This window comes from Mixophyes fleayi, chromosome 8, assembly GCF_038048845.1.
Source record: "Mixophyes fleayi isolate aMixFle1 chromosome 8, aMixFle1.hap1, whole genome shotgun sequence".
NCBI lineage: Eukaryota > Metazoa > Chordata > Amphibia > Anura > Limnodynastidae > Mixophyes > Mixophyes fleayi.
In genome coordinates, this window is record NC_134409.1 from 57,603,097 (window position 1) to 57,630,497 (window position 27,401).

Consider the following 27,401-nt stretch of genomic DNA (forward strand, 5'->3'; position numbering starts at 1 on the left):
CTCGCAACCTCCGACTCTGAGTTCCGTCTATGAAATTGGCTCCCCGGTTTATCGGCCCTTTCTCTATATCTCAAGTCATTAATCCTGTTTCCTACAAACTCTCTTTACCTCCTTCCCTCAGAATCCACGACACCTTCCACATCTCCCTGCTGAAACCTCTAGTCCTCAACGAATTCTTCAAAGAACCTGTCTCTCCTCCACCCATCAAGACCTCTCTGGGGGACGAATTCGAAGTACAGAGAATTCTGAAGACCCGCTTTGTTCGAGGCAAACCCCAGTATCTAGTACATTGGAAAGGCTATGGCCCTGAGGAGAGATCCTGGGTTCCGGAGGCTAATCTTCATGCTCCTCGTCTCCTTGCTAAATTTCTAATCCTTCTTTGAGGTAGAGTAAGAGAGCGGGTACTGTCAGGTGCCATCCCCACTGATCCCCTGTCAGACAGGGACAGACGCCTGTCTTCTGGGCCGTAGCGCTCTGTTGCCTAGTAGTAGTAGATATAGAAGTTTAATAGTAAATATTTTTTATTTTCTTGTTTCCTAGATACCATCATCATATCTGATGAAAGTTCAGAGGGAGAAAAAAATGTTTCTAAAGCTCCAGGATAATTTTAAAGAAATGAAAGGGAATATAACTGAAATCAAAAACCTTGAGAATACCTTTGTTGAAATGTATATGCTGTTTAGAACTGTTCTGCCACAAACCAGTAGCACCTTTGAAGTGTAATACTATTTTTTTGCCTTGTCATATTCAACAATAAAACTGTTTGTACTTTTTCCTGAAAATAAACTGTTGCATTAACACTGTCTGGTTTATTCTGGGTATTTTACAAATATTAATCAATAAAAGTTAATATGACTTTATAAGTTTAATAGTTTACGAAGGTATAAGTTTATAAAGGGTAAATATGAATAGGTTCCCAATATAGATGCAAAGGGTAATAACACACATGCTTTACACAAGTGTAATGGTCTACAACCAGACAGGTGCAATATACATGTATACAAAACACAGGTGAGTGATGTGTGAATATCGCACCACATGGGACTGGTACAGGCATCACAAATTTACATACACACGCCCCCAATGGAGCCCCAGGTCGAGGAAGTATCGGAGGATTGTCGTGGATCGGTCGGAAATTTATACACACTACACAACGGAAAGGAGATTGGAACGAAAATATTGAACGTAACAACCACCAAATGAGGCAACAATCGTCCATTTGGGCAGACTTTCGACCATTGTGTCAATACACACACTGACCCGACTTTCGAACGAGCGGTCGTATGTCGGCTGGTTGAGCCGATTATTGGCCGAAAACCCTGTACTGTATACCCAGCTTAACTGTTAATATTTTTTTTTTTTTTAAACATATTTTATTAAGGAGATTTTTCAGTTTTCAAAACAGTGTAAAGGTTAAGTTACATTGATTAAACAACAAGTACCTTGCAAATGAGAAGAACAATGTGAACTTTGTCAATCAAAGTAAAAACATAGAAAGGGAATGAGAAGAGAGAAAGCAGGGAACAGGGGGGGGGGGGAAGGAAAAAGGGGGAGGAAAAAGGGGGAGGAAAAGAAGAAATGTTAGTGTGGTAAGAGGGGGAAGGAAAAGGGGCACCTGAACTGGCATCTAGATGTATTACATGTATATATCATATATTGAACATCTTCTAACTCTATATTCAATAGTTTCCATTCTAATCAGGCTTTGGTTGTTCTGAACCATAGGAGGCGAGCCAAGGATCCCAAATCGCACGAAATTTATTGGGACGGTAATTGAGAATGCTTGTAATGTGTTCACATCTATATGTCTGCCAAATTCTGTTGATAATTTCAGGCAGCGATGGGGATTCTGGATGTTTCCTATTTGCTGCTATTGCGCATTTAGCCGCATTAAGTATATGGCCTATGAGCGCCATTGTATATTTGTTAACATCCGGTATAGGCCTATGCAATAGCGAATATGAGGGGCAGGGGGGGAGTTTTACTGCGGTGACTCTATTAATTAAATTGTGAATTTTCCGCCAGAATTCCACAAGTCTCGGACAGGACCACCAAACATGTTGGAATGAGCCTTCCTGCCCACATAGTCTCCAGCATTGACTAGAGGAGTCAGGATATATGGCTTTCAAGCGGGTTGGGACCAAATACCATCTATATAAGAGCTTATACGAGTTCTCCTTGGTACGGACACAGATAGAGCTCTTGGCGACTCGTGACCTGATCTTAGCCCATTCTTCTATCTCTAGCTCAACGCCAAGGTCTTCTTCCCACTTCAGCTCGTAACGATCTTTGGCAGGTTGACGAAATGCCACCATGATACTGTAAAAAGTAGATATTAAACCAGTAGGAAGGGATTTACGTCTGCAAAAAGTTTCTAAAGGTGTACGTTGGTATATAAGCTTGAGCGTTGGGAGCGATTGATATAAGTGTCTCAACTGAAGGTATTGATAGAAACGGTCATGGGGAATGCCATATCGTCAGTGTAAGTCCGCAAATTCGGGGAATATCCGCATGGGCGCTATGGCAGTAATAAATCTTAGACCTTGTCGGGACCAGTGGTGAAAAGAGGATTGTTGTTGCCCTGGTGGAAAAGCTGGATTGTTCCACAGTGGGAACATAGCTTCCGAGTTTTTTATTAGCTGAAACGTGCGGGTACTGTAGTCCCACATCTGGAGGGAGAAACGGGTGGTGGATAAGAGTAACGGGAGTGGTGGTCTATGTTTGATTGATATCCAAAGTAGTGTATAGGGCGAGAGTAATTGCAAAAAGGTAGCCTCAATGTCAACCCATAACCTAGTGGAAGATGGAGAGTGAAATAAGACTAGCTGGGTCAAGTGTGCAGCATTATAGTATTTGGAGATGTTTGGGAGGCCTACTCCTCCTTCTGAATTTCGTCGGAAGAGCGTGCAGGCCCTTACTCTGGGTCGTTTGCCTGCCCAAACAAATCTAGTAATTTGCTTCTGGAGGGTCTGTAGCACAAGAGAGGGTACTCGAACAGGTAGGGTTTGAAACAAATAAAGAATTTGTGGCAAGAGGTTCATTTTTACCGCCGCCATGCGGCCGAGCCAAGGGATATATAGTTTATCCCATTTTTCAAGATCACGCTTGAGTGAGTCTAAAAGCCTGGGGAAGTTAGCTGCATATATCTGATTATAATGGGTCGTTAAGTGAATTCCCAGGTATTTAAGTTTATCTCGTTGCCATCGGAAGTTTGTTTGGTTCTTCAGGGTATCTAATAGGCGGGGAAGTAGATTAAGAGGGAGAATTTCTGATTTGTCCATGTTGATCTTGAAGTTAGACACTGCGCCATACTCATTGAGTTCTTTTTGAAGGGATGGGATGGAGGCAAGGGGGTTTGTAACCGTAAGAAGAATATCATCTGCGTACATAGATATATTATAATTAGTCGTCCCCATTTGAATTCCAGAAATTGTCGGGTTCCTGCGTATACGCGACGCCAGTGGTTCCATCGTGAGAGCGAACAGCAAGGGGGAGAGTGGGCAGCCCTGTCGAGTACCATTTGTAATGTGAAAGGGAGACGATGCGGCGCCATTAGCTATAACCGTAGCTGAGGGATTGTGATAGAGGGACGCTAGTCCGCATAGGAAACGGCAACTGTTAATATTTTATTTAGGTCCACACCATGACAAACTTTAAATAAAAATATAGAAAGAGAGGAAAAGGTTGAAAGATGTTAAGTTAATTTGTTCAGGGCTACCTTTACTTTCTGTCTCAAGTCATTGTATGTTATTTGTTTGTATAATGATTCCCTCCATGTACAGTGCAATGTAATTTGCTGTCGCTTCATAAAGGATAATAACAAAAATGAGGAACAGCATGCAGTATAGAAAAGGTAAACAAGGAAAGGAAACAGTGGAAAGTGACATAAAGTAAAAAGGAAACATAGGATTAGAACAAGACCCCACTGGGCCTCCAGCAATGCACCCTCATAAAAGAATCTGGTGTACTAACTGCACCCAAGGTCTCCAAGCTCTTAAGAATTTGAAATATTTTCTTTGAGCATGAACCAGTTTAGCCTGTTCATCTCACATAAAATCTAATGTTGGGAACTTCCAAGTCTGGTTTATTACGTGAAGAAAAACAAAAATTATGAGTTTCACTCCAAATTTGTTTGTTCTATTTTTCTCAGTGGACATGGGCTTCCAGATGGTTCTTCCTAAAGTCTGTATTTAAAGTAATTGTCCATCTTCTGATGACTAATGTATTGCTTTATGCATACACACCTGAGACTTGTGCTAAATACATTGCTTCATCTTTCTGACTTCCTGCAGTCCTTCAAAAGCTGGACACATGCAGGCTAATCCTGCCAGTCTGCCCGAGTGCCAAACCACCGGATCACTAGCCTCACATGGAAAAAGATCTGGTTGATAAAGATCTGGTTGTTTAGCATTGGGGATTTATTTCTGACTTACAAGGGCCTGTTTGTGTTATCAGAAGATGACTGCACACAAAGGCAACACCTATCATCTCTCAACTGTATTGTCTTACATCCTGAAGGATGTACTCATTTTGGGGGAGATGCCATGCAATATTGTTACAATATAGCCAGTGATGTTACAACATGTGTGGCCAGTTAAAGCTATGTGTGCACATTATTTGGCAGAGTTGTATATTTTTGTATGACACAGTTCTGCTGTGTCCCTGCACTAAATGCAACCATATCCAGAGACCAGCTATGAGACACATAGCAGGGAAATTAATAAAAAACTATGCCTAATTGTAGATGTTAGTGAAATAATACTGGATGACACTTGTTGTGGTTGAATTAATTTTTTACTTTCCTCTACACGCTGGGTAGAGAACAGAAAACGTTGTGCGAGGTCACCTCCTTGCAGGTCCATGACCACTGCATGACATTGTGAAATGCATAACTCTACAACCCTCTTCTCAAAGAAAAGATGCAACAGTGTTGCAAACAACAATAAATAACAATGGATAAACAAGACATAATATGCATGAGAAAACATAAATATAGTGGTATACAGTGCTAAGCTATAAATTCTTGAAATAGGTTTAGACACTGTCCCAGATCTAGTGATAACAGGTAATTGTGATGGCTCATGATCCATAGTCCCGGCGGATTGGCTGGTGGGGCAATTATCACTGGGGTAGGGGTTGTAGTGGATCAATCAGGAACTTGTTGGAGATGGCCTTTGGTACCCACATATGTGTTTTTGGCTGTTTGGTTGTATAACCTTCCATTGTACAGTTGCCAGCTGGTCATACCAGCAGGGAGTCAGCATCTGCTTAGTCTGACCTTGTGAGAGAGGCATTAGTCTCCTTGCAGACTGATTGTACAATGCATTTTCTTGTTGTCTTTTGTTTATTAGTGCCATTTGTAGATCAGTTTCCACCTTTGGTTTTAGTGAGACTTGATAATGGAGATAATAGTTCTAATGCATTTTGATAACAGTAATTGTGCTAGTGATGAAAGCCATTTCTGAGCAGGATTAAGGTTGAGAAGGGCTGCATATATGTCCATGCCATTACATGAACATCTCTCCGGTATGTGCTTGGTGGAGAACACAGCCTTCTCTGCTAGGCTGTTGGATTGGTGATATAGTGGACTAGTAGTCCCATGTTCAAAATCTCATTTGTGTGCAAATTTTCAGAATTATCTGATCATAAATTGCATGACTTGTTATGGATGCCATTTTTGAGGTTTGTAATACTGTACTGGTGCGGTTGGGTAAGTAGTCAAATTCAAATCAGCCTGAATATGAGTCCAATAGAACTATGTGTTATTTTCCGCTCTATTCGAAAATGTCCACCACAGTGAGTACCCACAGCATGTCAGGGATCTTACGCAAAATGCATCTAGTCCGTGCTGAGAAGCATCTACATACAGTACTGCTGGCTGGTGTACATTGAAGTGTTCAAGCACAGGGAGGCTTGTGAGTAGTACCTTTAGCTTGGCAAATGAAGCATCTTGATACTCTTGCCAACACCACTGTACATCTTGGTGAAGTAACTGGGTAGCTGGTAGTGTGGTCAATTCACTGTAGTTGGGTATGAATTTGAATAGGTAGTTGGTCCCTCTAAGGAAGCGCTGGAGCCATGTTTGACCTCAAGGGGTGGCATTATACATATTGCTTCTGTCTTACTAGGGTCAGGTTAAACTCCTTTGACAGTTAGCAAGTGGCCCACTTATGGAACCTCTAAATTTGCATCCAGTGTTAGGTGGATTGCCCTTTTCCATTCCAGGCTCTGGCATAAGTGTTCATCGTGATCTTCAATGAAACGACCCCATGCCATATGTTCACCGATAATGATATTACATGTCTCTCCAGCAAAGGGTGCTCCATGTATCTCTGGAATACCTCGCTGCCTATTAAAAATCCATAGGGCATACACAGCAAAGAATATATATCTGCCTGCCAAAGGGGCATGAATGTGGCTAGTTTAGATAATTCCTCAACCAAAGTAATTTGCCAAGTATCCAGTGTGTCGAATACCTTTGTGTCAGGCATGTATGCTATCACCAGCTGTATCATTCCCATAGGATGGTGAGGTTGTAAAAGAGCCTTATTTAGCTGTACCGGGTCAATGAAGATCCTCACCATGCCATCTTTGCTGCAGCTACCATGGCTGAGACACATGTGTTTCTTCTTCAGTGAGGTCAATAACCCCAAGTTTTGTAATTCTGTCAAGTTCTGCAATGGCCTTACCTTTAATGGTAAGTGGTATTCTTCTGTGCACACAGACCATAGATGGGAATGAGTCTTTAATCACATATGATATAAGACTGGGAGTTTTCCTGTTTTGTTGCAGTCAAATAGGTCTTTAAATTTGTTGAGCTCTGGAGGTTTATGCTGGAAATTACGTACCTCTGCTACAAGCTGTATTATGCCCAGCTTGATGCCCGACCAACTTCTGACGTCTAGATGTGGGTGAAAGAACGCTGAACGACACTTGTTTTGATTGAATCTATTATCTTTTATTATCCTCTGCATGCCAGGTGTGATGGTACCAGAAACTCTATAACCGTCACTAACTGTGAGGGGTCATTTCCCAGATTTACCTTGTAGGCCCTGCAACCACTGCATTGCATTGCACGATACATGGGCAGTGTTCTCCTCAGCATCTATTTCCGGGTGCTCCACCTGACTGTTTTTAGTTGCCACCCAGCTCTTGGAGCCCAACAGAGTCCTATTATAATTAGAGATGTTCACTGACCCCCGTGTTCTGGTTTTGGATCTGGATTAACTTTGTGTTTTGGTTTTAGCAAAACCGCCTTTGCGTGTTTTAGTTTTGGATCCCTATTTTTTTCTAAAATCCCTATATTTTTGTTGCTAAAATCACATTTTTTCTTCTACCTCCCCCCCTTCCCTGATTCAGCCTCCGTTCCCCCCTTCTCTGCCACTCACCCTTGTGTCTCTCTGTCTGCCTACCCCTCCCCTTAGATTGTACGCTCCTTTGAGCAGGGCCATCTCTCCTCCTGTTTCCACCACTTCTAACTGCTCTCCAGCAACTTAGCCCTCCTCCTCGAGGACCTTCTGCCCTCCGACCCCTCTCGCTTTTCTCTTCACCCCTCTGGGACTCTTCCTGTCATCCGCGCCCTCCCTCTTAGGCTCAGGCGTATGCTAATCTTTCCTTTCCCCCTCCCCCCTGCCCCACTCTAGCTGTGTTTTGAGCTTCCTGAGTTACTGTGCTTATTGTTAATTGTACCGTGCTTTCTCACCTCACACTGTGATATTGTGTGTCCCTGTACGGCGCTACAGACACCTTGTAGCGCCCTATAAATACAAATTAATAATAATAATAATTTTGCTTTTTTTCCCCCTACAATATTATTAACCTCAATAACACTAATTTCAAGTAATTTGCAGTCAATTGTGACCACCTCACAAGTCACAATATTATTTTCATACACTTTCAAACAAAGACTGCAGAATTTCTTGCCAGTGATAAGAAGAAGGCCATTGTCATGCCTGGGCGTAAGACCAAAAAATCCACCTCTTATGTGTGGAATCATTTTTACCCAAATTCTGACAACAGTTGTCTAGACATTTGTAGCATTGTAAAGCCACAGTCGGTAGAGGTATGGACCTTAACCACCTAGGAACCTCATCCATGTTACGCCATTTGAAGCGAGTTCATGGAAAGCTTTTGTGAAACTCAGAAACTTATGCTAAAAAATAACAACAAGCAGTCCAGCATTAGCTACCACCCTTCTCTCAGCTAGATCCGGGCACCTGTAATCTACACCCCCAACACCATACAATTAAATTACTCAGATAATGTCAATACTATGTGGATCATGTCTCCTTGTTTCCTTCACATTCTAAAACAGCTACTAGTTAGCAAGAGTAAGTTATGTCAGTTGGCGATACCAGAGCCGTAACTAGGCAGGTGCGTGTGGTGCCGTCGCCAAGGGCGCAAGCCCAAGGGGGCGCAGCAGCCGGTCGCTACCTGCCTCTGTACATTTAGCCTTTTCCTTTCGCAGTGGAACGTATGTGCGTTCCACTGACAGGAAATTCGGCATCTGGAACGCAAACATGCGTTCCATTGCGAAAGGAAAAGGCTAAAGAATAATAAATAGTAGAAGAGGGGAGAAGAAATGTTGCAATGACACGTGATACCTTTTACCTATCCTTTTACTTTTGCTTGTTTGCGCACTCTTACTGTTTTATCTGATTTTATTATATATGAGGTGCTGCATTACATTTATCCAGTGAGAGCGCCTGTGTCCTTTGCTGTTTTATCTTAACAATCCATCTGGGTTTAGGCCCCTTTTCTTTATTACAAGGGTCCCTCATACAGCCAGCAATGTCTCTGATGCAGAGCCGTAACTAGGGTGGTGCGGGCGGTGCCGTCGCCCCGAGCGCAAGCCCGAGGGGGCGCAGCAACCGCCCGCTACCTTCCCCTCTATGGCACAAAGTAAAAAAAAAATATATAAAAAAAATAAAATAAAAAAATATTGGGGCCCCCGCCCGACCCCCCCGCCCGCGACTCATGCAGGTGGGGGGTGCCGCGAGTCGGGGGAGGGGGGGTCGATTGCCGCGAGTCGGGGGAGGGGGGTCGGGTGCCGCGAGTCGGGGGAGGGGCTAGTGTGGTGGCTGGTCAAAGAATGATCACACTGTCTCTCAGACAGTGTGTATAAAGTTATTTGTCAGGACCCGCCCCCTCCCCTTCCAGGATGCTGTGCTCCGCTCCACCCCCCCTCTGAAAAGAAAGTGAGGAGCGGCCATTGCTGAGCAGAGAGAGTGAGTACCCTGCATCTACTGCTGACTGCTATGCTGACCATCCAGGAGGGAAGAAAAATAGGTAAGTAAATGTTATATTGTAATTAAAATTTATATTTAAAAAAAAAAAAAATAGGAAATAGGGTGCTCCATCCAGGAGCAAAAACTGAGGGAGTGTAGTGGGGAAGCAAAAGCTATGGGGGCAGGGGACATGAAAATGTATAATGATTATTTTTTGGTATTGTATTTTTTGGTATTTTGCATTTATGTATTCTCCCCTGTCCCTCTCATCTACCCCACCTGTGCCACCTTCTCCCCAGTCCCTCTCATCTACCCCCTTGTGCCACCTTCTCCCCAGTCCCTCTCATCTACCCCCCTGTCCCACCTTCTCCACAGTCCCTCTCATCTACCCCCCTGTGCCACCTTCTCCCCAGTCCCTCTCATCTACCCCCCTGTCCCACCTTCTCCACAGTCCCTCTCATCTACCCCCCTGTGCCACCTTCTCCCCAGTCCCTCTCATCTACCCCCCTGTCCCACTTTCTCCTCAGTCCCTCTCATCTACTCACCTGTCCCACCTTCTCCACAGTCCCTCTCATCTACCCCCCTGTGCCACCTTCTCCCCAGTTCCTCTCATCTACTCCCCCCCATGTGCCACCTTGTCCCCAGGCCCTCTCATCTACTACCCCCTCTGTGCCACCTTGTCCCCAGGCCTTCTCATCTACTACCCCCCTCTGTGCCACCTTGTCCCCAGGCCCTCTCATCTACTACACCCTCTCATCTACTACCCCCTCTGTGCCACCTTGTCCCCAGGCCCTCTCATCTACTACCCCCCTCTGTGCCACCTTGTCCCCAGGCCCTCTCATCTACTACACCCTCTGTGCCACCTTGTCCCCAGGCCTTCTCATCTACTACCCCCTCTCATCTACTACCCCCTCTGTGCCACCTTGTCCCCAGGCCCTCTCATCTACTACCCCCCTCTGTGCCACCTTGTCCCCAGGCCCTCTCATCTACTACACCCTCTGTGCCACCTTGTCCCCAGGCCCACCTTCTCCCCTGTCCCTCTCATCTACCCCCTTGCACCATCTTCTCCCTTATTCCTCCTACTTGTCATCCTGCAGCCCACTTCCAGCACTGGGTTTATATGTATTTAAAAATCCAAATTTATATAGTGTATGTCGTGTAAAGTACAGGAAATAGAAAATTTGTCATTTTCATATTCATAATCTATGATTTCTATTTTCCTCCACATAGTGTCTATTGCAAAAAATACAGGTGTAGCCAAGGGCTCTTATATTTCTTCCCTATAGTGAGAGAAATTTGTATAGGTTACACCTGTATTTTTGAGGCTACCAACTACACAGCAATACAAAAGAATTCATTTAGTAAAGTGCTAACCACACCCCCACATTAGGTTGGCCACACCCACTTGGCAAATGTCACTCCCACTTAGATGGGGGGCGCCGGTCCCCTGTCTCGCCCAGGGCACTAAAATGTCTAGTTACGGCACTGCTCTGATGTATAGACCTACAGTGCCGTAAGTAGACATTTTAGTGCCCTGGCCGAGAACCGGTTGTTAATTTATTTGAATCCCACCACTGTGTGTGTGTGTGTGTATATATATATATATATATATATATATATATATATATATATATATACATATATATATACACACACACACATGCATTTGCAAATATGTGTAACAGAATTCTTTCAGTAAAGTGCTAGCCACACCCCCACATTAGGTTGACTGCACCCACTTGGCCAATGTCACTCCCACTTAGATGGGGGGGGGGGGCACCGGTGCCCTGTCTCGCCCAGGGCACTAAACTGTCTAGTTACGGTACTGGGTGATACTAACCTAAGCAGATACCTCTATTCTTATGCACTACTTTTTTGTGAAATGTCACAGGACAGACCTATGGTCATCATAAATTAATGCAATTTTTTCCACACATAAACGTTCCCTCCAATTTTAAATGTGCCTCTCTTATGAGTGACTGGTTAGGAAATATACTCACAATACTGCAGACTAGAAGACCAACGTTAATTTAAATGATAAGCTACTATTCACATGGCGTGATGTTAATAATTGAAACTACATTCAGTTAAAAAAAAAGTACAATAAGTATTGGATAAAAATCGCCCACGCCGGCCTTTTATTTTGAAATGAAATCACTGTATTTAAACAACGTCATTAGAGCTGGGATCTTTTTACACCGTGGGAGTTACAGACATTTGGGTGGGGGATTATTGGGAAAGAGACAGCAAGCAGGTAGTTTGGTTACTTGCTTGCAGCCAAGCGATACGGTGACATCTTCTTCATATAAACTTCTTATTACACTATAATGTAAACGAGCAGGAATGCAGCGCAGCATTTAATCCTTGCAGATTTTTATACTGCACAGGAATAAATAATTTTGCCCCGTTGCTTGCTGGGATATGTAGTTTTCTAGTACAGATACTGAACAACAATTCCTTGCAGGCCTGTGAATGACGCCGCTGTGTGTTTTCAGGAAGTGTTATTTGATTGAGTTCTGACTGTTACATGTAAGCAGCGAGATGTCACTGCTGGAGTTCCATGCTCTGTTTCCTGCAAAGCGCGGACTCTTTGCACAGGTGGGATATTATATTCATTTGTTAATATTTATACTGTTGTTTTACCGGTGTCACGTTGCTTACTGCTGCTGCTTATAAACGCTCAGGAAACATGAGCGTTATATCTGTTACAGCAAACATTACTTAATGAAAATTGTTGTTAAAGCTTTTTTGTGACAGGTTAGAGACGTTTTAAACGTATTTCAGTGTCTACTGACCTTTGATAGTGTTTCATTGAAGGCAGTAGGAGAAGTGGCATTATGGCATACAAGTATATACCAGCCCACTTTTACCTGTGCTGCTAGGTGAAAAATCTAAAAACTGAATGCGGTTTCCAAAATGCAGATGTGACACCAGCCGTAGAGGTCTATTTATGACCCATCGTATTTTTCTCACGGTTCATTGACCTTTCTTATTGCATTAATTAGAAATAATATAACTTGCCTATTTATTAACGGATTTGCGGTCATGGCAAATAGTTTATAGTAAAGTGATTGTAATTCTGATCACTTTACTTACAGGTTCCTATGGCCAGGCAGAATTTTGCGATGGGGAGAGCATGGAGTTTGCCGGGGAGGGATCCGAAGATCCCTCTCCTGCGATGTTCTCCCCATGTACTAACGCCATATCTGACTTAGCTGTTGGGGTCATGCTCTGAATTGTAGAGCTTGATAAATAGAGCATAGTAGTAGTCCCCATAGTGACCTATGGGGACTGATTTGCAAACGATGAGCTTTGTTACTAATTAATGAAGTAATCTCTTCGGATGTTGATAAATAGGCCCCCTTAAAAGCTTTGGAAACCACTAGTGTACAAACAAACAGCATATCCCGTAGGATTTAGTGATATGAAATGCTTGCTGCTGCATCTAAAACGTAAGTGGGACATCAGCCTAAGAACACCAGGGGGTAAATGTATCAAAGTCCGGTTTCTTCATCTCGCGGGAGATCGGCGTCTTTGCAGCTAAAATTTAAAGGGGCGATGGCTTGTAAAGGCAAACTTGCCTTTACAAGCCATCGCCCCTTTAAATTTTAGCTGCAAAGACGCCGATCTCCCGCGAGATGAAGAAACCGAACTTTGATACATTTACCCCCAGGTGTTGCAAAGTTAACATCAAAATCCTGAAGTTTAGGGGGGTATTCAATTGACGGCGGGATCGCCGAAAATCCTGCGCTCAAAGAATATTACCGTTAATACGGTAATCCTGCGCGTAAATACTGTTAATACGGTAATTTACTCACTGGATTTCAGCTCCCAGCTCAGGGAGGACGTGGGCAGTGTGAGAGACTGATTTGTTATGTGGACAGTGTGAGAGACTGATTTGTCTTGTCTCGTGATCTCCATTATGTTGGAATAATATATGACTAGATTTCACTATTACCCATAATGTTATTCTTTTTTCAGTTTAGAGCTGGAGAAGGTTGATGACAGGGAAACCTGAAAAAAAAGTCTAGCATACTCTAAACATTGTCCCAAAGACCGCTGTGTGTTTTACAGTATTACATTGTTTGACATTGTTTTTTTTCCCCACAAGTTGAAGGAATTGTGCCAGAATTATTATACAGAATTATTTTTTCAGGTGGGTCAGCTTTATACTATAGCTATTCATCATCTAATTGATTAAGCATATAAGAGATCCTGAAAACCTGAACTGTTAGACCACTAGTCCTGGGGGAATATCTATCACATTTTCTAACTATAGTTTACGTTGATACAAAGTTATTTGCTTTTTTGTATTTAATAGATGCAACTTACATGTGAGTACGGTATGGTAGTGCTTCTTGTGTCTGGACACATTTGTGTCCTATTGCTACCCTGTGTGGTCTGGACACATTTGTGTCCTATTGCTACCCTGTATGTGTCATAAGAATCTCTGTGCGATAGGTGAAATATGCTTGGGGGGAAAAAAGTTGGGGATTGTGTGCAAATCATTCTAATGTTCAGCTCTTTCATCCTGCCCGCTGACTAGTTTGCCTGAAAGCAGCCTTATGCGTCAAACTGGCGCCCCCAGAACCCCTAAGTGGGTATGGAATTACATAGACAGTTAGTGAGTAAAGTAATGTATATTATTGCAAAGAACAATGCACAAGATTATAACACCGTTAAATGAACAGATATCATTGGGTTCACCTTTATAGCTCCTTTTACGTAGGGTTGTAAGGTAGGTTTGTAGTCACCGTTCCTTGGTAGCGCTGTCCTGGCTGATGAACCACAATCTTTCACTCCTCTACCTGCTTTGGGCAGACACTCAAAGTGCAGAGTCCATGAAGACTTCCATGGTCATAGTTGCTGGCATGATCAACAATCAGTCCAACAAGAGCCATAATCCCTAGTGAGAACTATCTGGGCTTTTCCTTAGCCTCCACCAAGTGCTGTTCTCGACTGATCAGCATGTCCTGGACAGCATGGCCCACCGCTAGCGGAGGAAGTCCTGCACAATCTTAAGTGAACAGTTAGTGTAAATTCTTGGGGTCCCTCAATTGGCTGAATGCCCTTGTGACAATAAGTGTCAGTACTTCCTTTAGTATGATGTCTGTCACCCTGCTCTTGCCACAGCGATGATTATTACAAAACCGCTGTGTTAGCAGATGTGTTGCGACTTGAGAAATGTTTAGAAGACCTGTTCTATAGCATAGTTTTCTACTAAGGGAGTTATGCACTGCATTGAGTTAAAAGTATAATAATAAAATTTTGCACATTTTGTTACTGCACCTAATCATCATCATCATCATTTATTTATATAGCGCCACTAATTCCGCAGCGCTGTACAGAGAACTCATTCACATCAGTCCCTGCCACATTGGAGCTTACAGAGAGAACATACAAACTCCACACAGATAAGGCCATGGTCGGGAATCAAACTCATGACCCCAGTGCTGTGAGGCAGAAGTGCTAACCACCAGGCCACTGTGCTGCTACCTAAGGCTGTTAACCTAACTAACCCTTGGCGACCTAAACATTAGGTCTCTCCCTGTGTCTCCTTCTGCTCAGTGTGACAGCTTATCATGCAGTGTTGATAAACCAGTAATAGTGTACAAAATATCTAATAAAGTTTTAAGGGTAATAAGTTACGAATACCCCTTTCATACCAAAATCCTTGGTCAGACACGGGATAATGAACACAGCTTCAACCCGTGTTGAAACCCATACACCGCACTTTGGACCCGAGTATATCCCGGGTCGCCGCCTTTCACACTGGACCGGTGTATTATCAATGATCTCAAAAAATAGAGGGATAATTTAGCGCTTCCTTTCAACAGAAATAAATATTTAATCTAGAATATAAAAATAAACCAAGTGATATGATATGAAAAGAAAATCGGACTTATCTAGTCCATATAACGGAAGTCTTTTCCAATGTTATATTCCTGCAGAAAGCCGTGTATAATCAGTCAGTTCCTCCGTTCCTTGTTCTCTAAACCGATTATATATATATATATATATATATATATATATATATATATATATATATATATATATGATCTCAATGTGACTCTCCGACCTGCCACCTCTATATATGGAATTTATGAGAGATTTTTCAATATATCTTCTATTGTGGGACAGATTGATAGGAAGCTCTCATGAGCGTCCAGGGCGATGGTCATATGCAACAAAACAGGAAAAGAGGACAAACATTGTTTTTATTAGTTTGATGTTCTATATTAAATGTGAGTTTATACATTTTTACTTACGAGCAGTTTTATTCATTTATACGGAATTACACTGTGTTTGTCCTCTTTTCCTGTTTTGTTGCATATGACCATCGCCCTGGACGTAAAACTGTTACTTTTTATTTTTTGCGGTGTATTATCAAATTGAGTCATTAAAATGGGAAGCAGAGACTCATATGGATGACATAGCAGGCCATAAAATGAGTTATAAAAAGATGAGTCATAAATGATAATGAGTCATAAAAAGTGGACAATGATTGCATTGCTGTAACCATGGCCGACGAGAGATATCAGCAGCTACTGTGCAGTATGGAGTTCCTATATTATTGTGGATTCCTTCTGTTTATGGATGCAAATGACAGTTTAATGTAGCTCTTCACAGTCTGTAATCTGGCCCAGTGTTATTTCCACAGGACAAGGTCAGAATTTTTGACTGAGAGGGCTAAAACTCAACGCCAATACTTACACAGGAGGAGAGCCTTTATGTTGACCACAATTGGCAGCGTATTAAAATTCAGCAATGTGACAAACTGGAGAATGTGGGTCAGAGAACGACCTCGGGGACAAGCTTTCTGGTCTGCTGTGGAAGGTTTTGATGATGAGCAGAGTATGGCACACGTTTTCACACGTCATGTGCAACATTTAACTATTTGTTAGAACTCAGCACCCCAGCTCTATCAAAACAAAATACAAAAAACAAGTAGGAGACTAGCCATTGTGTTGTGGTGGTTTGTAACCCTGGGAGAATGCTGCACTATTTCATGTTCGGTGCACAAAGTGATAGCAGCATTGTTGAAAACCCTGTACCACCGTTTCATCTGCATGCCACATAGACAGCGCCTAGATGACACCATAAAGGGTTTCAAGCAGCGGTGGTATCGACAGTGTGCTGGAGCCATAGATGGGACACACATCCCAATTACCGCCCCCAGAGACAACCCGGCAGACTACTACAACAGAAAAGGCTGGCATTAAATTATTCTACAGACTGTAGTTGATTCCAATTTCAGGTAACTATTATATATTCTTCTTGTTTCGGTTAAAAAATGGATAATACACAATGTATCTCCTCTACCGTTACATTTGTATACTAAAAGATATTCTTTTCAGTTTTACAGATGTTTATATTGGCTGGCCTGGTCATGCACAGAATGCTTTCAAATGCAGATCTACCAAATTGAAGAGTAGCAACATGATGGCTAACTTTTCTCCAGAGCGAAATCCAAGATGGTCCATGGAGTTGAGATCCCAGTGCACATAATTGGCGATGCTGCCTGTCCATTGAGGCGATGGCTGATAAAGGATACACCCAGCATCAACAACTTTCACCTGAACAGAAGCGCTTCACCCATACCGTCAGCTCTGCCCAGATGGTGGTTGAAAATGCATTTGAACAACTAAAAGGACGTTGGCGTTGTTTGTTAAAGAGGAATGACATTGACATAACCTAATGACAAATGTAGTTGCTTCTTGTTGCGTTTTACATAATATATGTGAAATACAAAAGAGCAGTTTCTTCCAGAGTGGAATATAGCCTGAATGAGGGAGAGCAACCTAACAGTGCTGAAGTCATTCGGAACATTATTGCTGCCAACATCACAGAAATGCTAGACACATAGACGGCATGGGGAATGATTGTTAAGACAGATTGAGTAGTATTTGCAAACTTTTTGTTTTATTGTCTCAAGTCACACCTGTGAAAAATTGAACTTCACTTTGGTGCAGCCTATTTCTATAAACAAATTTAAATTTAAACCCATTGTTTCATTGTAAATATGGTTGTGTACACAATACCGTGTGTTTCAAATAAAGAAGCATTTTGAAACTGCAAAACATTTGTAATGATTTCCACAATAAAAAATGACCAAATATTTTTATAAAAAAAAAATTATAACTGAAAAAAAGCAATAAAACTATTGCAACTGCCTGTACATCTTTACATCAGAATTGGGAGGAGTGTCCATTGTGCTGGGTTCAAAATAGCTTGGACCTCCACCGTAATTGGAATAATTTCCAGCAACATAGTGTATGTGCTGTTGGACCTTGCACTCTAGTAATCAAATGATCTGGAAAAGACATCTGACTCTCTCTCTATTTTTTCTGTTGATACGCTCATGCATCTCTGTGAAAGGGAGTGATCCAATATTTTCATATTAGATATTCACCCCTGATCATCTCCTATTTTTTTTTTTTATTTTTTTTTTTATTACCTTCACCAGTTAGTCCCACTATGGGGTAAGCTGCTAGGGGAAAAATACATTTGTTTTTTATTAAACTCTTCATGGCACATAGTTTAAAAAATATATATAGATTAAAAATTTAATCGGCATCTTGGTGACCTAGATGGTGGATCCAGCCAGTCCCCTTGGTGTACAAAGGGTATGTGCATTCCATATTAATTCACACAAGAAAAAAATTAATGAAAAACATTGTTGAGACTCGCCAACAGCATAAACATTATACTTGCAACATATAAATTGAAAAAGCAAATTTATTGGTACCTTGTAACAAAATGACATACCGGTATATAAAAATAAATAAATCAGTAATTGCTGAAATTATGAGCAGAAACAACATATACCTGCTAAATTGATATAAGTAAAATTATCCACAGCATGCTGACATATGACTCTTAATGAATGAAAGTATAAGAGTGGTCTGCCTCTTGGTCTTAGTTGAAAACTAAAAATGACACCGCTTGATGTAATGAAGTATGCCACGTGAAAAAAATCAGTACGACCTGAATGACGAGAATGGAGAACAATTGATGGTGAAAGTGAGATTCTCACTAAGCTTCTATTAGTAGATAATAGGAAAATGTTCTACATTGCAAAAAGAGACACCCATTAGCTAACTGTAGCACTCCGTTGTCAATTAAATTAAACTTGAAATGTATCTCTATCGGGAGCTAGTGAACACAGACACACAGATGATAGGTGATAGTATAAACCAGTCAAGAAAGAATCAAAGATGATGTGGGTGTATACTTGCAGGAAACGTACATTACCTTCCAAACATCGACTGGAAAAGACACATTGTTTACGCTGTGGATAGGACAAAACTTTCACACTTTATTCTCCAAATCTCAGTCAAGTGGTGAGGACTGTGGGCAATGATATGATGCTAACAATTGCCACGCTCCACGTGGTGAGTGTTTTTTCAGCAGTTTATTTCTATTTAGAGACCGCTGCTTCGTATGCAACGTGCAATGAATGAAAAAGCTCTATGTCCTAAGCCGCTGTAAAAAGACTTGTTTAGTAGGTAGGTGCTGTCGGCAATATAATATTCACACAAGCCACCAGTATTATATGACTTATACACACCAAAAGGGTCTTTTTAAAATCACTCAAACCCCTAAAAAAATAATATAAATATAAATACACATTGATCAAACACATCAAAATTATTTCTAATAAATGTTATTTTCTGAACATTCCAGAATAAATGATAATATGCAAATTAGGAAATGATGGCATTCAATTCAAAATTTTCAGTGAGTCCACAAGGGCTCAAAGTATTAAGGGTATGTTCTTGATAACCAAGTCAGTTGAACCTATCCCCGTCTCGATAAGTAGATTCAATATGCTCAATAATTGAGACCTCTGAAAATAGTCTTATACCAAAGCATTTTTAACATTTTTTTATTTGTGAGGTAGACATTAACATAAAGCACATTGGTTACATTGAGCAAAGTATCACACAAAATGTTTACAGGTGTTAGGACACTTAGATAAATGTTACACACGAATTGCTTGTCCAAATAGCATGTACAAAGAATGCTTATTTTTTTTTGAAGAACAGATAAATACTTGCATGAGCAAAAGGACACAGGCCAGCACCCTCTGACGATTACTGACTAATCGGATGAAGTTTGTTCAATCGGAGGATCACCAGCACACATTCGTAACTTGTACCATTCTGTGTTGTGAAAGCTCCTCCACACTTGTATACGTACGTCTTGCGGCAATAAACCTATTAAGCTCTCCCAAGTGTTGAAAACATATTCAACCCTACTCTCTTTCTGTAGTGAAGTTTCAATCCAATCCATATGAAAAATATGGTAGAGTTTTTGATGAAAAAGTAAGAACGTGGGCGGTTCTTTCTGGACCCAGACCTGCAGGATGCTCTTTCTTGCTGCCGCCGATATAGCAAGCAATAATTTTCTACAACCTTTATCCACCTTGATCTCTGAAGGCAATATTCCAAAGACAGCCCACTCTGGGGACAAAGGAACGTAATTTATTAAATGAGCAAGTGAGTATCTCCAGATCTGAACCCAGAAACGTCTAATAGGAGGGCACTCCCAAAAACAATGTGACAGATCTGCCTGATAAGCTCCACATTTTGGACACAGATGACTGTCCAAGCCAATTTGGAAATGCCTAGATGGAGAGAGATGAGCTCTATGAATTTTTTTTTTTTATAAACATCTCTGTATAAGTCATAGCTGGGATAAGGCGTATCTGCTTTGCCAAAGCTTTTAAATGGAGATCTGGGGTCATAGAAGGAAAACATTCCTGCAATTTGGCGATACCCAACTTAGAATTATCATAATCAAACCAATGATGTAGAATAGAATAATGTTGTGAAATAGCTTGGTGTAGCGGAACCGGTTTAGCCAGAATTGGGTCTAGCGGGTTATCCCAATCTTTCGGGGAGAACTTATTTAAAACAGTTTTAATATAATGTTGGCATTGAAAATAGGCCAAATTGTGAGATCGAAGGGGGGGGGGGGGGAAATACAGAAGAGGCCTGGTCATGGGACATGGGTTTACGAGTTGCCTTATCAATCAGTGGACGGATTGTAGAGATTCCCAGTTTTTCCCACATTGTGAAAGGATAGGAAGCCATGCAGTCCTGAAATTCGGGGTTATGTAATAATGGAAGATGTGTCGAGGCACGCGGGTTTAATTGAAATTGTCTACAAAGTTGTTGCCAGTGAGAGTATTTTTAATTTTATATTTTTAATGATATGGAAATATGAATAAATGCTTTTTGCTTTTACATGCTGGATTCTGTCCAACTTTATTGTAACTTTGGTATATCGCTATTTGAGGTCATTTCTTTCCTTATTTTTTTCCTTGCATTTCACAAATTTGAGAGACCGCAATACCCTTTTTGCCTGCCATTTTTTTTACCTTTTTATTTGGTCTATATTGTTATTACTATTTTTAGTGAGAATTGTGCTACGTTTCTTTAGCGCCTGAGTTCTGTTTTTAATTCAATATCAATCCCTACAATTTCGAAACAACTCTCCACTGTAATGGGGTTCTACATTATGGAAGTTGTTTTGCAACTGCGTTCAGATTTCAAGCATAACAATATCTCTCTGAAAAATACATTAAGGTTCATGTACAACAAGGTATGCAGCATAAGTGTAAATTAGTAGGTTTTGCAAAGGATTACAAGTCGACATTGTCATTCTTTACTGTTGTAATAAGGGAAAAATTTATTCTGAACTATGCACAAGTTGTACAAAAAATGAAATTTCATACAGTTAAATGATCAGGATGGATTGAAGATCAATGCATTTATGTAGGCGTTCCTGATTTTGTTAGGCACTTCTGCAGGTATGCAGTTTATTTGAAGTACTGGTAACTCAAAATAAACAAAACAAAAAGAACAACACAGTAAACAATTGCTGCTCTTTGAAGATAATACCATACAGACATGATTTCCAAGCACTTGAGGAGTACTGCTAATAAATTGCCCCTTATGAAGTCCAGGGATGGGGAGAGAGGCACAGATCTGGCTTCCATAAAATCATTTTATAGAGGGGAATTCCCTCTCTTAAATTATATGGCCCTTTAGTATTTATTGTCTGGTGATAACAAATGAGAGGAACGTATAGAGGTTGGCTGCAATTCTCCAGTCCATGCCACCTTAAGTCCTTTTTAGAGGATGTTCTGCACTCTAGAATACGAGGCACTGTAGGGTCAGTTCACCTCCAATAGTTTATGAATTAGCCAGGAGTTCTTTGCATTCACCGGATTCTTTAAATTCCATCCAAGGAAACCATATAGTAACTAGCTTTGCTGAGATCCCTCTGAGGGAAATTGTAAGGTCCACCATTATCATAATATTGTTAAGTCTAGTAATACAATGCTTGATGAGCTATGTGGTTTTTTTTTTGTTTCCACCCCTCTTCTCTCTGATAAGAGGAATCATACTTCTGGCCACATTGACCAGGTGTATTTTAATTTAGCCATTGTGATGGAATACCAGGTCTAGCAGGCACTCTTGTACCAGTGATTTTCTCAATAATATTACTTCCATTCAATATGCTGTGAAACAGGGACCATTCCAGAATATTATGCATTATCTAGGCTTCCCTCTTGCCACAGTGCCAACAAAAGGCAGTTTGCTAAAGATGTTAGGTGTACAAGAGTGAGGATATTGTATTATTATGTTGTACTGTTTACCACAGTCAGTGTCCCAGATATCTCTCGGTCATCAAGATAAAGGCTACAGTAGCTACAGTCTGCCTAGAAGATCACTTTCTACACCAAGGATAATGCTCCTCTGTCATCATGTGACCACTTAGGAGGTCTATGAATTTGAGGAAGCTGAGTTATAGTAGAACATCCTGGAGAAACGGCTTCACGTTACAAAGGTACAAAATGTACTGTTGTACCAAAAATATTCTTAGAAAGCCGTTAGTAGGACAGCTTTAAAAGTACCTTCTATGGTGTTAAGAACACCTTGAACATAATTTGTCTGAAGTCTTGAAAAGAAAACACAACTGTACGCAAGAACCCCCATGATTAAGAAAGTGTTCTGTTTTGTTTTCTTTCAGGACTGTAAAATGCATATACTCTTACTTCTATCATTCTGCCTGTTACCATGTTATGGGGAGTACCAGGATGATGACTGGATTGATCCGACAGACATGTTAAATTACGATGCAGCTACTGGCAGAATGAAGAACCGGCCACAGGTATGGGATTAAACCCTTGTATAGAAGTTTTCGTTTTAAGCATATTTGTTGCGGGGGGCAGGACCAAAATGACGAGTTTGGCTGCGCCCCGCCCTCTAGACACGCCTCTCTCCTGGATACAACTTACCAAAAGTAGGCAAGTATGCCTTTTATGTACAGCATTTGGTTTAGCATAGACGGAGATTAGGGCAGTTTATGAGGTATTAGATTTCCACAACCCCTTCTAACTGTTCTAAATGTTATTCTGAAATGCTGGAGGGCGGTACCCACCACCTAGCTGTACTTTTTTTTTTTTTTTTTTTTCTCCTTTATATTTGAACCTGGCAGCATTCTGTGTTACACCCCTTGCAGTGTAGAACCAGCACTTGCCTTCTCTCATTGCTTACTTTAGTGTCTGGTAGATTTTCCTAAACTTTTACAGTATACTTACCAGTGCTTGGGTGCAGAAACATGCTATGATCTAGTCCAGAGATCTCCTAAACTCCATCCTCAAGATCTACCAACAGTTCATGTTTTCAAGTTTTCTTTAATTATGCACAAGTTGGTTAATCTGTTATCCTATTTGTTTTTAGAGACATAAATCCTGAAAACATGATATGTTGGTAGCTTTTGAAGACTGGGTTGGAGCACCTCTGATCTAGTCCCTTGCTCCCCAATGGCACTTCTGTAGTAGAGTTGTGCATACTCCAGCATTTGCGTCAGAACAACATGTGGTTTACCTTGGCTACCATTATGATGGAGGGAGCAGAGCTCCGTTCCAGGCCTCGGTGTCATTTGATCAAGCCTGCCTTAGGTTTGAGGCCTTTGTAACTTCATTACTGATTTCTGCATGCAGATTGACTCTGTTAGGGAAATAAACATAGCAGAAGAGGAATTTTAATTCTAAGTACTCTACCTCCTGGTGGGTTTAGCTTGACCACATCATGTCTATGTCCAGCATTGGCTTTGGATAAATTGGTTTATTGATGACTAAAACAAATTCCTTCTGTCTTTCTATCTTTGCACTGGGTGCTCTTAGAGAGCTACCTGTATATGCGGGCCAGCATATAGGGGTAGGTTTGTGTGTCCATTTGCAGCCAGCTGCCAGGGGGCCAGTGTATCCTCTCTGTCCTCTCCAGTGTGGTACCAGGTCTTCTGGGACTTCAATGCTCCTTTACGTTTCATTAGATCTCTTGCGGTGATAGGGAGAGGGCCTCCAGCGGTGATGTTCACCAGGCTTGAGACTAGAGGGGCATCAATCTAACACCGTTAGGGTCTTCCTGACTCCACTAGACTGCCAGGTGAGTGTTTTTTTGCATATACTTACAGTTTTACATTTGCAAGGCATTGTGGGGCAGTGTTGGTCTAGTTAAAAATTTCACCTCATTATGTGTAGGGATGGGGACGTAGCCACAGTATCCTATTTTCAGGTTACCTTAACAATACCATGAAGCCCACAGGTTATTCTCCTGCACCAACTGGCAGAGAATGTACCCGGAGTTAATTGGCAGAGACTCCCCTGCACCAAGTCAGCGCACTGCGCTACATTTCATCCTACCACCCACCTCCAGTACCGTTGACGTGGGAAAGTATTTTCACTCACTGGTAAACACCTGAATAAAGAAGTATTATTTAACATAAAATACACCAACCGCGCCACAGCACTTTTAAAGAACAGTTTAAGCGGTCACGCTGTAAAGCACTGTAGCATAATAAACTGGGGAACACAATACTACAGTTACCAGTCTCTATAGCCAATCCCTTTGGTATCTGTCTCGGGCACTGTACTGTGGTAATAAGGGTTCTCGCCGTCTTACTGCCGGCAAGGCAGCAGCTCTTTTTCAATGTCACCCCGATACACCCCCCACAAGACCTGCAGGGTAGGATGACAATTGATGGTCCTCACAGTCCTTTGCTGTAGCTTAATCACAGGGTCTTTCTTCTGGTCTCTGGTCCTGGCTCTGGTTTTCACGCTTGGGGTTTCTTTGTGCACGGATGGAGTTATCTCTCCAGTCCAGCGATAACAGTTTCAAAATGGGTAGCCAGGAAAGTGACTGAGGCGTTGCCCATCTCACTTCTGGACCCCCTGCCAGGGCTGACTCTACAAAGTCTCAACAAAGGAGCCTAATCACTGCTGATGAAGTTAGTTGAATTAACACCTTGCTGTCTTTTTGTGAGATCCAGACTCCATGGCACTTCCTGTGGGTGTTAGCCGGTACTCTGTATGCAAAGTCCCTTTATTGGCTGTTGCAGGAGCTTAGAGCACCTATGGAGCAGGCTGCTCTCCGATCAGTCTTTACAGGAACAGTCTCCCAAGGTTGGCTACAGCTCTTTCTGAGATATTGTTACTGTGCATGCAGAAATCACCGTTTAGACGCAGCATACATAAACTGTAAATTCAAATATGGAAAACAGTGGTTTCTAAAGGTTCCTGGCAGGCTTAATTTAAAACATGCAAGGTACTTGCCTCTTCTTGAACAACAGGCAAATGGGGAACACTAAAGAGATAAAAGGTATCTTGCAACAGTCCGTTAAAATTGGAAATGTGGTACATCAGTTGTATGGAAAGTTAACTCCTAGGTTCGCCACAATAGCATATTTACAGTATTTGTTTCTTTTAATTATAATAATTTTGTATAATATAATGTGGTGTTAACAGGCGTTAGTGCTTTTTTGCTAGAATAACAGTATTCATGAGTGCTCAGTGCTGCCATGGTGATATGATAGTGACTAAGATTTATTCAGCTTAGCAGACGGTGCATGTAACGTCTTCTTTGCTTACCAAGGCTGTATTTTTGTTTTTTTTGCTAAAAAAAAAATAAAAAATATGCTAAGATTTAAAGCACCTATGTAACACCACTAATTACTTAACTAATAGTAGTTAATATTTTTAAAAAGTAGCCACTAACTATATCCAAAGAACAAAGGATATTAACTGTCAAATATGGTGTACTTCTGAACATGTTGAATAGTTAATTGAATTGAAAAATATCTATCCTCCTCTAGATACACACTCTCTATAACATAGTCTTCTCATACCCATAAAATTCACATACTAATCTACTTTGTATACAGAATTTAGTGACAATTTTCAAATTTATCTTCTCATTTATGTAAAAGGAGCAATCTTCTTGGAGGCAGGTCTGCCGCGATTAATGTAGAGGTGGTCTGAAATATAAAATTAGTTAGACCAATATTGGATTAGGATTAGTATCTCTCTGGTTGCATAGCTCCGCAGAATAGATGATTATAGAAAGATGGACCTTTGTGGGGAGTAGTATGAGTAACATCTTGGTACTTTCCAATAAGAGCATTTGATACAGTGTTTCTAATTAGTTTATTGAGAATGCAGATAACTCTATTTTAGGAGTAAAGCTGAGTGCACACAATTGCATTTTACTTCAGATTTCTGTAACTATAATGTAATGTAATAACCCCAGTTCAGGCCATAGTTATAACAGCTTAGCTTATTGCACATTTGAGTTAATTGATGAGTGGCAATTGGAGACGAGCAATATTTAATGGAGAAAATAATTGTGAAAGTTGTCTCTAAACTATATATAAAAGTAGATTAATTACAAAAACGATGTGGGTATGAGAAGATTATGTTATAGAGTGTGTGCTACTAGGAGAGAGGTGTTTTTATTGTACTTTTTAAATTGGTAACTGACTCAGATCTACTATCAAATTATGTATTTATAGAATATATTCTCAGACAGGATTGGGTTACTTTACAGATTCTTTTTGTAAATAATATGTCACTCACACATTTGATTGCCATATTTTAATCACTTCATTCTTTCATTAATCATGATACTATACATAAAAAAGTAGGGGTGACATTTGAGCAACACCATACAATGCAAATATTACATAATTTCCATGGAATATAGCCAAGTTAGCCATTATTAAGATCACACATGTACTAAAGCATTTGTTATAAATGTCTGATCTTACACTCGCGTACACTAATGGAGAAGTTAGGGGCATACACAATCCATAAATATTGGGACATCGACACAATTCTCATATTTTGGGCTTTATACACCACCACAATGGATGTGAAATGAAACAACTTTCAGACGTTCAGCTTTAATTTGAGGGTATTTACATCCAAATCAGGTGAACGGTGTAGGAATTACAACGGTTTCTATATGTGCCTCCCACTTTTTAAGGGACCAAAAGTAATGGGACAATCGACTCAAAAGCTATTTCATGCACATGTGTGGGCTATTCCCTCATTATTTCATCATCAATTAAGCAGGTAAAAGGTCTGAAGTTGATTCTAGGTGTGACATTTGCATTTGGAATCTGTTGCTGTCGGCTCTCAATATGAGATCCAAAGAGCTGTCACTATCAGTGAAGCAAGCCATCATTAGGCTGAAAAATCAAAACAAACCCATCAGAAAGATAGAAAAACATTAGGTGTGGCCAAAAAAAACTGTTTGGAACATTCTTAAAAAGAAAGAACGCATCGGAGAGCTCGGCAACACCAAAAGACCCGGAAGACCACGGAAAACAACTGTGGTCGATGATAGAATAATTTTTTCCCTGGTGAAGAAAAACCCCTTCACAACAGTTGGCCAAATCAAGAACACTCTCCAAGAGGTAGGTCTGTATGTGTCAAAGTCAACAATCAAGAGAAGACTTCACAATAGTGAATATAGAGGGTTCACCACAAGATGTAAACCATTTGTGAGCCACAAAAACAGGAAGACCAGATTAGAGTTTGGCAAACAACTTCTAAAAAAAGCCATTACAGTTCTGGAACAACATTCTATGGACAGATTAGACAAAGATCAACTTGTACCAGAGTGATGGGAAGAGAAGAGTATGGAGAAGGAAAGGAACTGCTCATGATCCAAAACATACCACCTCATCAGTGAAGCATGGTGGTGGTAGTGTCATGGTGTGGGCATGTATGGCTGCCATTGGAACTGGTTCCCTTGTATTTATTGATGATGTGATTGCTGACAAAAGCAGCAGGATGAATTATGAAGTGTTTTGGGC

General features: G+C 41.0%; 1 protein-coding gene across 2 annotated transcripts in view; it reads left to right on the top strand.

The window, feature by feature from the left end:
* Positions 1-11,375: 11,375 nt before the first annotated feature.
* The window catches only part of CLCC1 (chloride channel CLIC like 1), an 81,219-nt gene continuing 65,193 nt past the window's right edge, over positions 11,376-27,401 (top strand). Inside the window, exons 1-2 of one of the 2 annotated variants that reach the window (XM_075182604.1) lie at positions 11,376-11,825; positions 22,272-22,412. In XM_075182604.1, coding sequence (XP_075038705.1) covers positions 11,769-11,825; positions 22,272-22,412 — 198 coding nt within the window. In that variant the 5' untranslated portion in view covers positions 11,376-11,768. The remainder of the gene's footprint in view (positions 11,826-22,271; positions 22,413-27,401) is intronic. The other variant, XM_075182603.1, reaches the window with a different exon arrangement.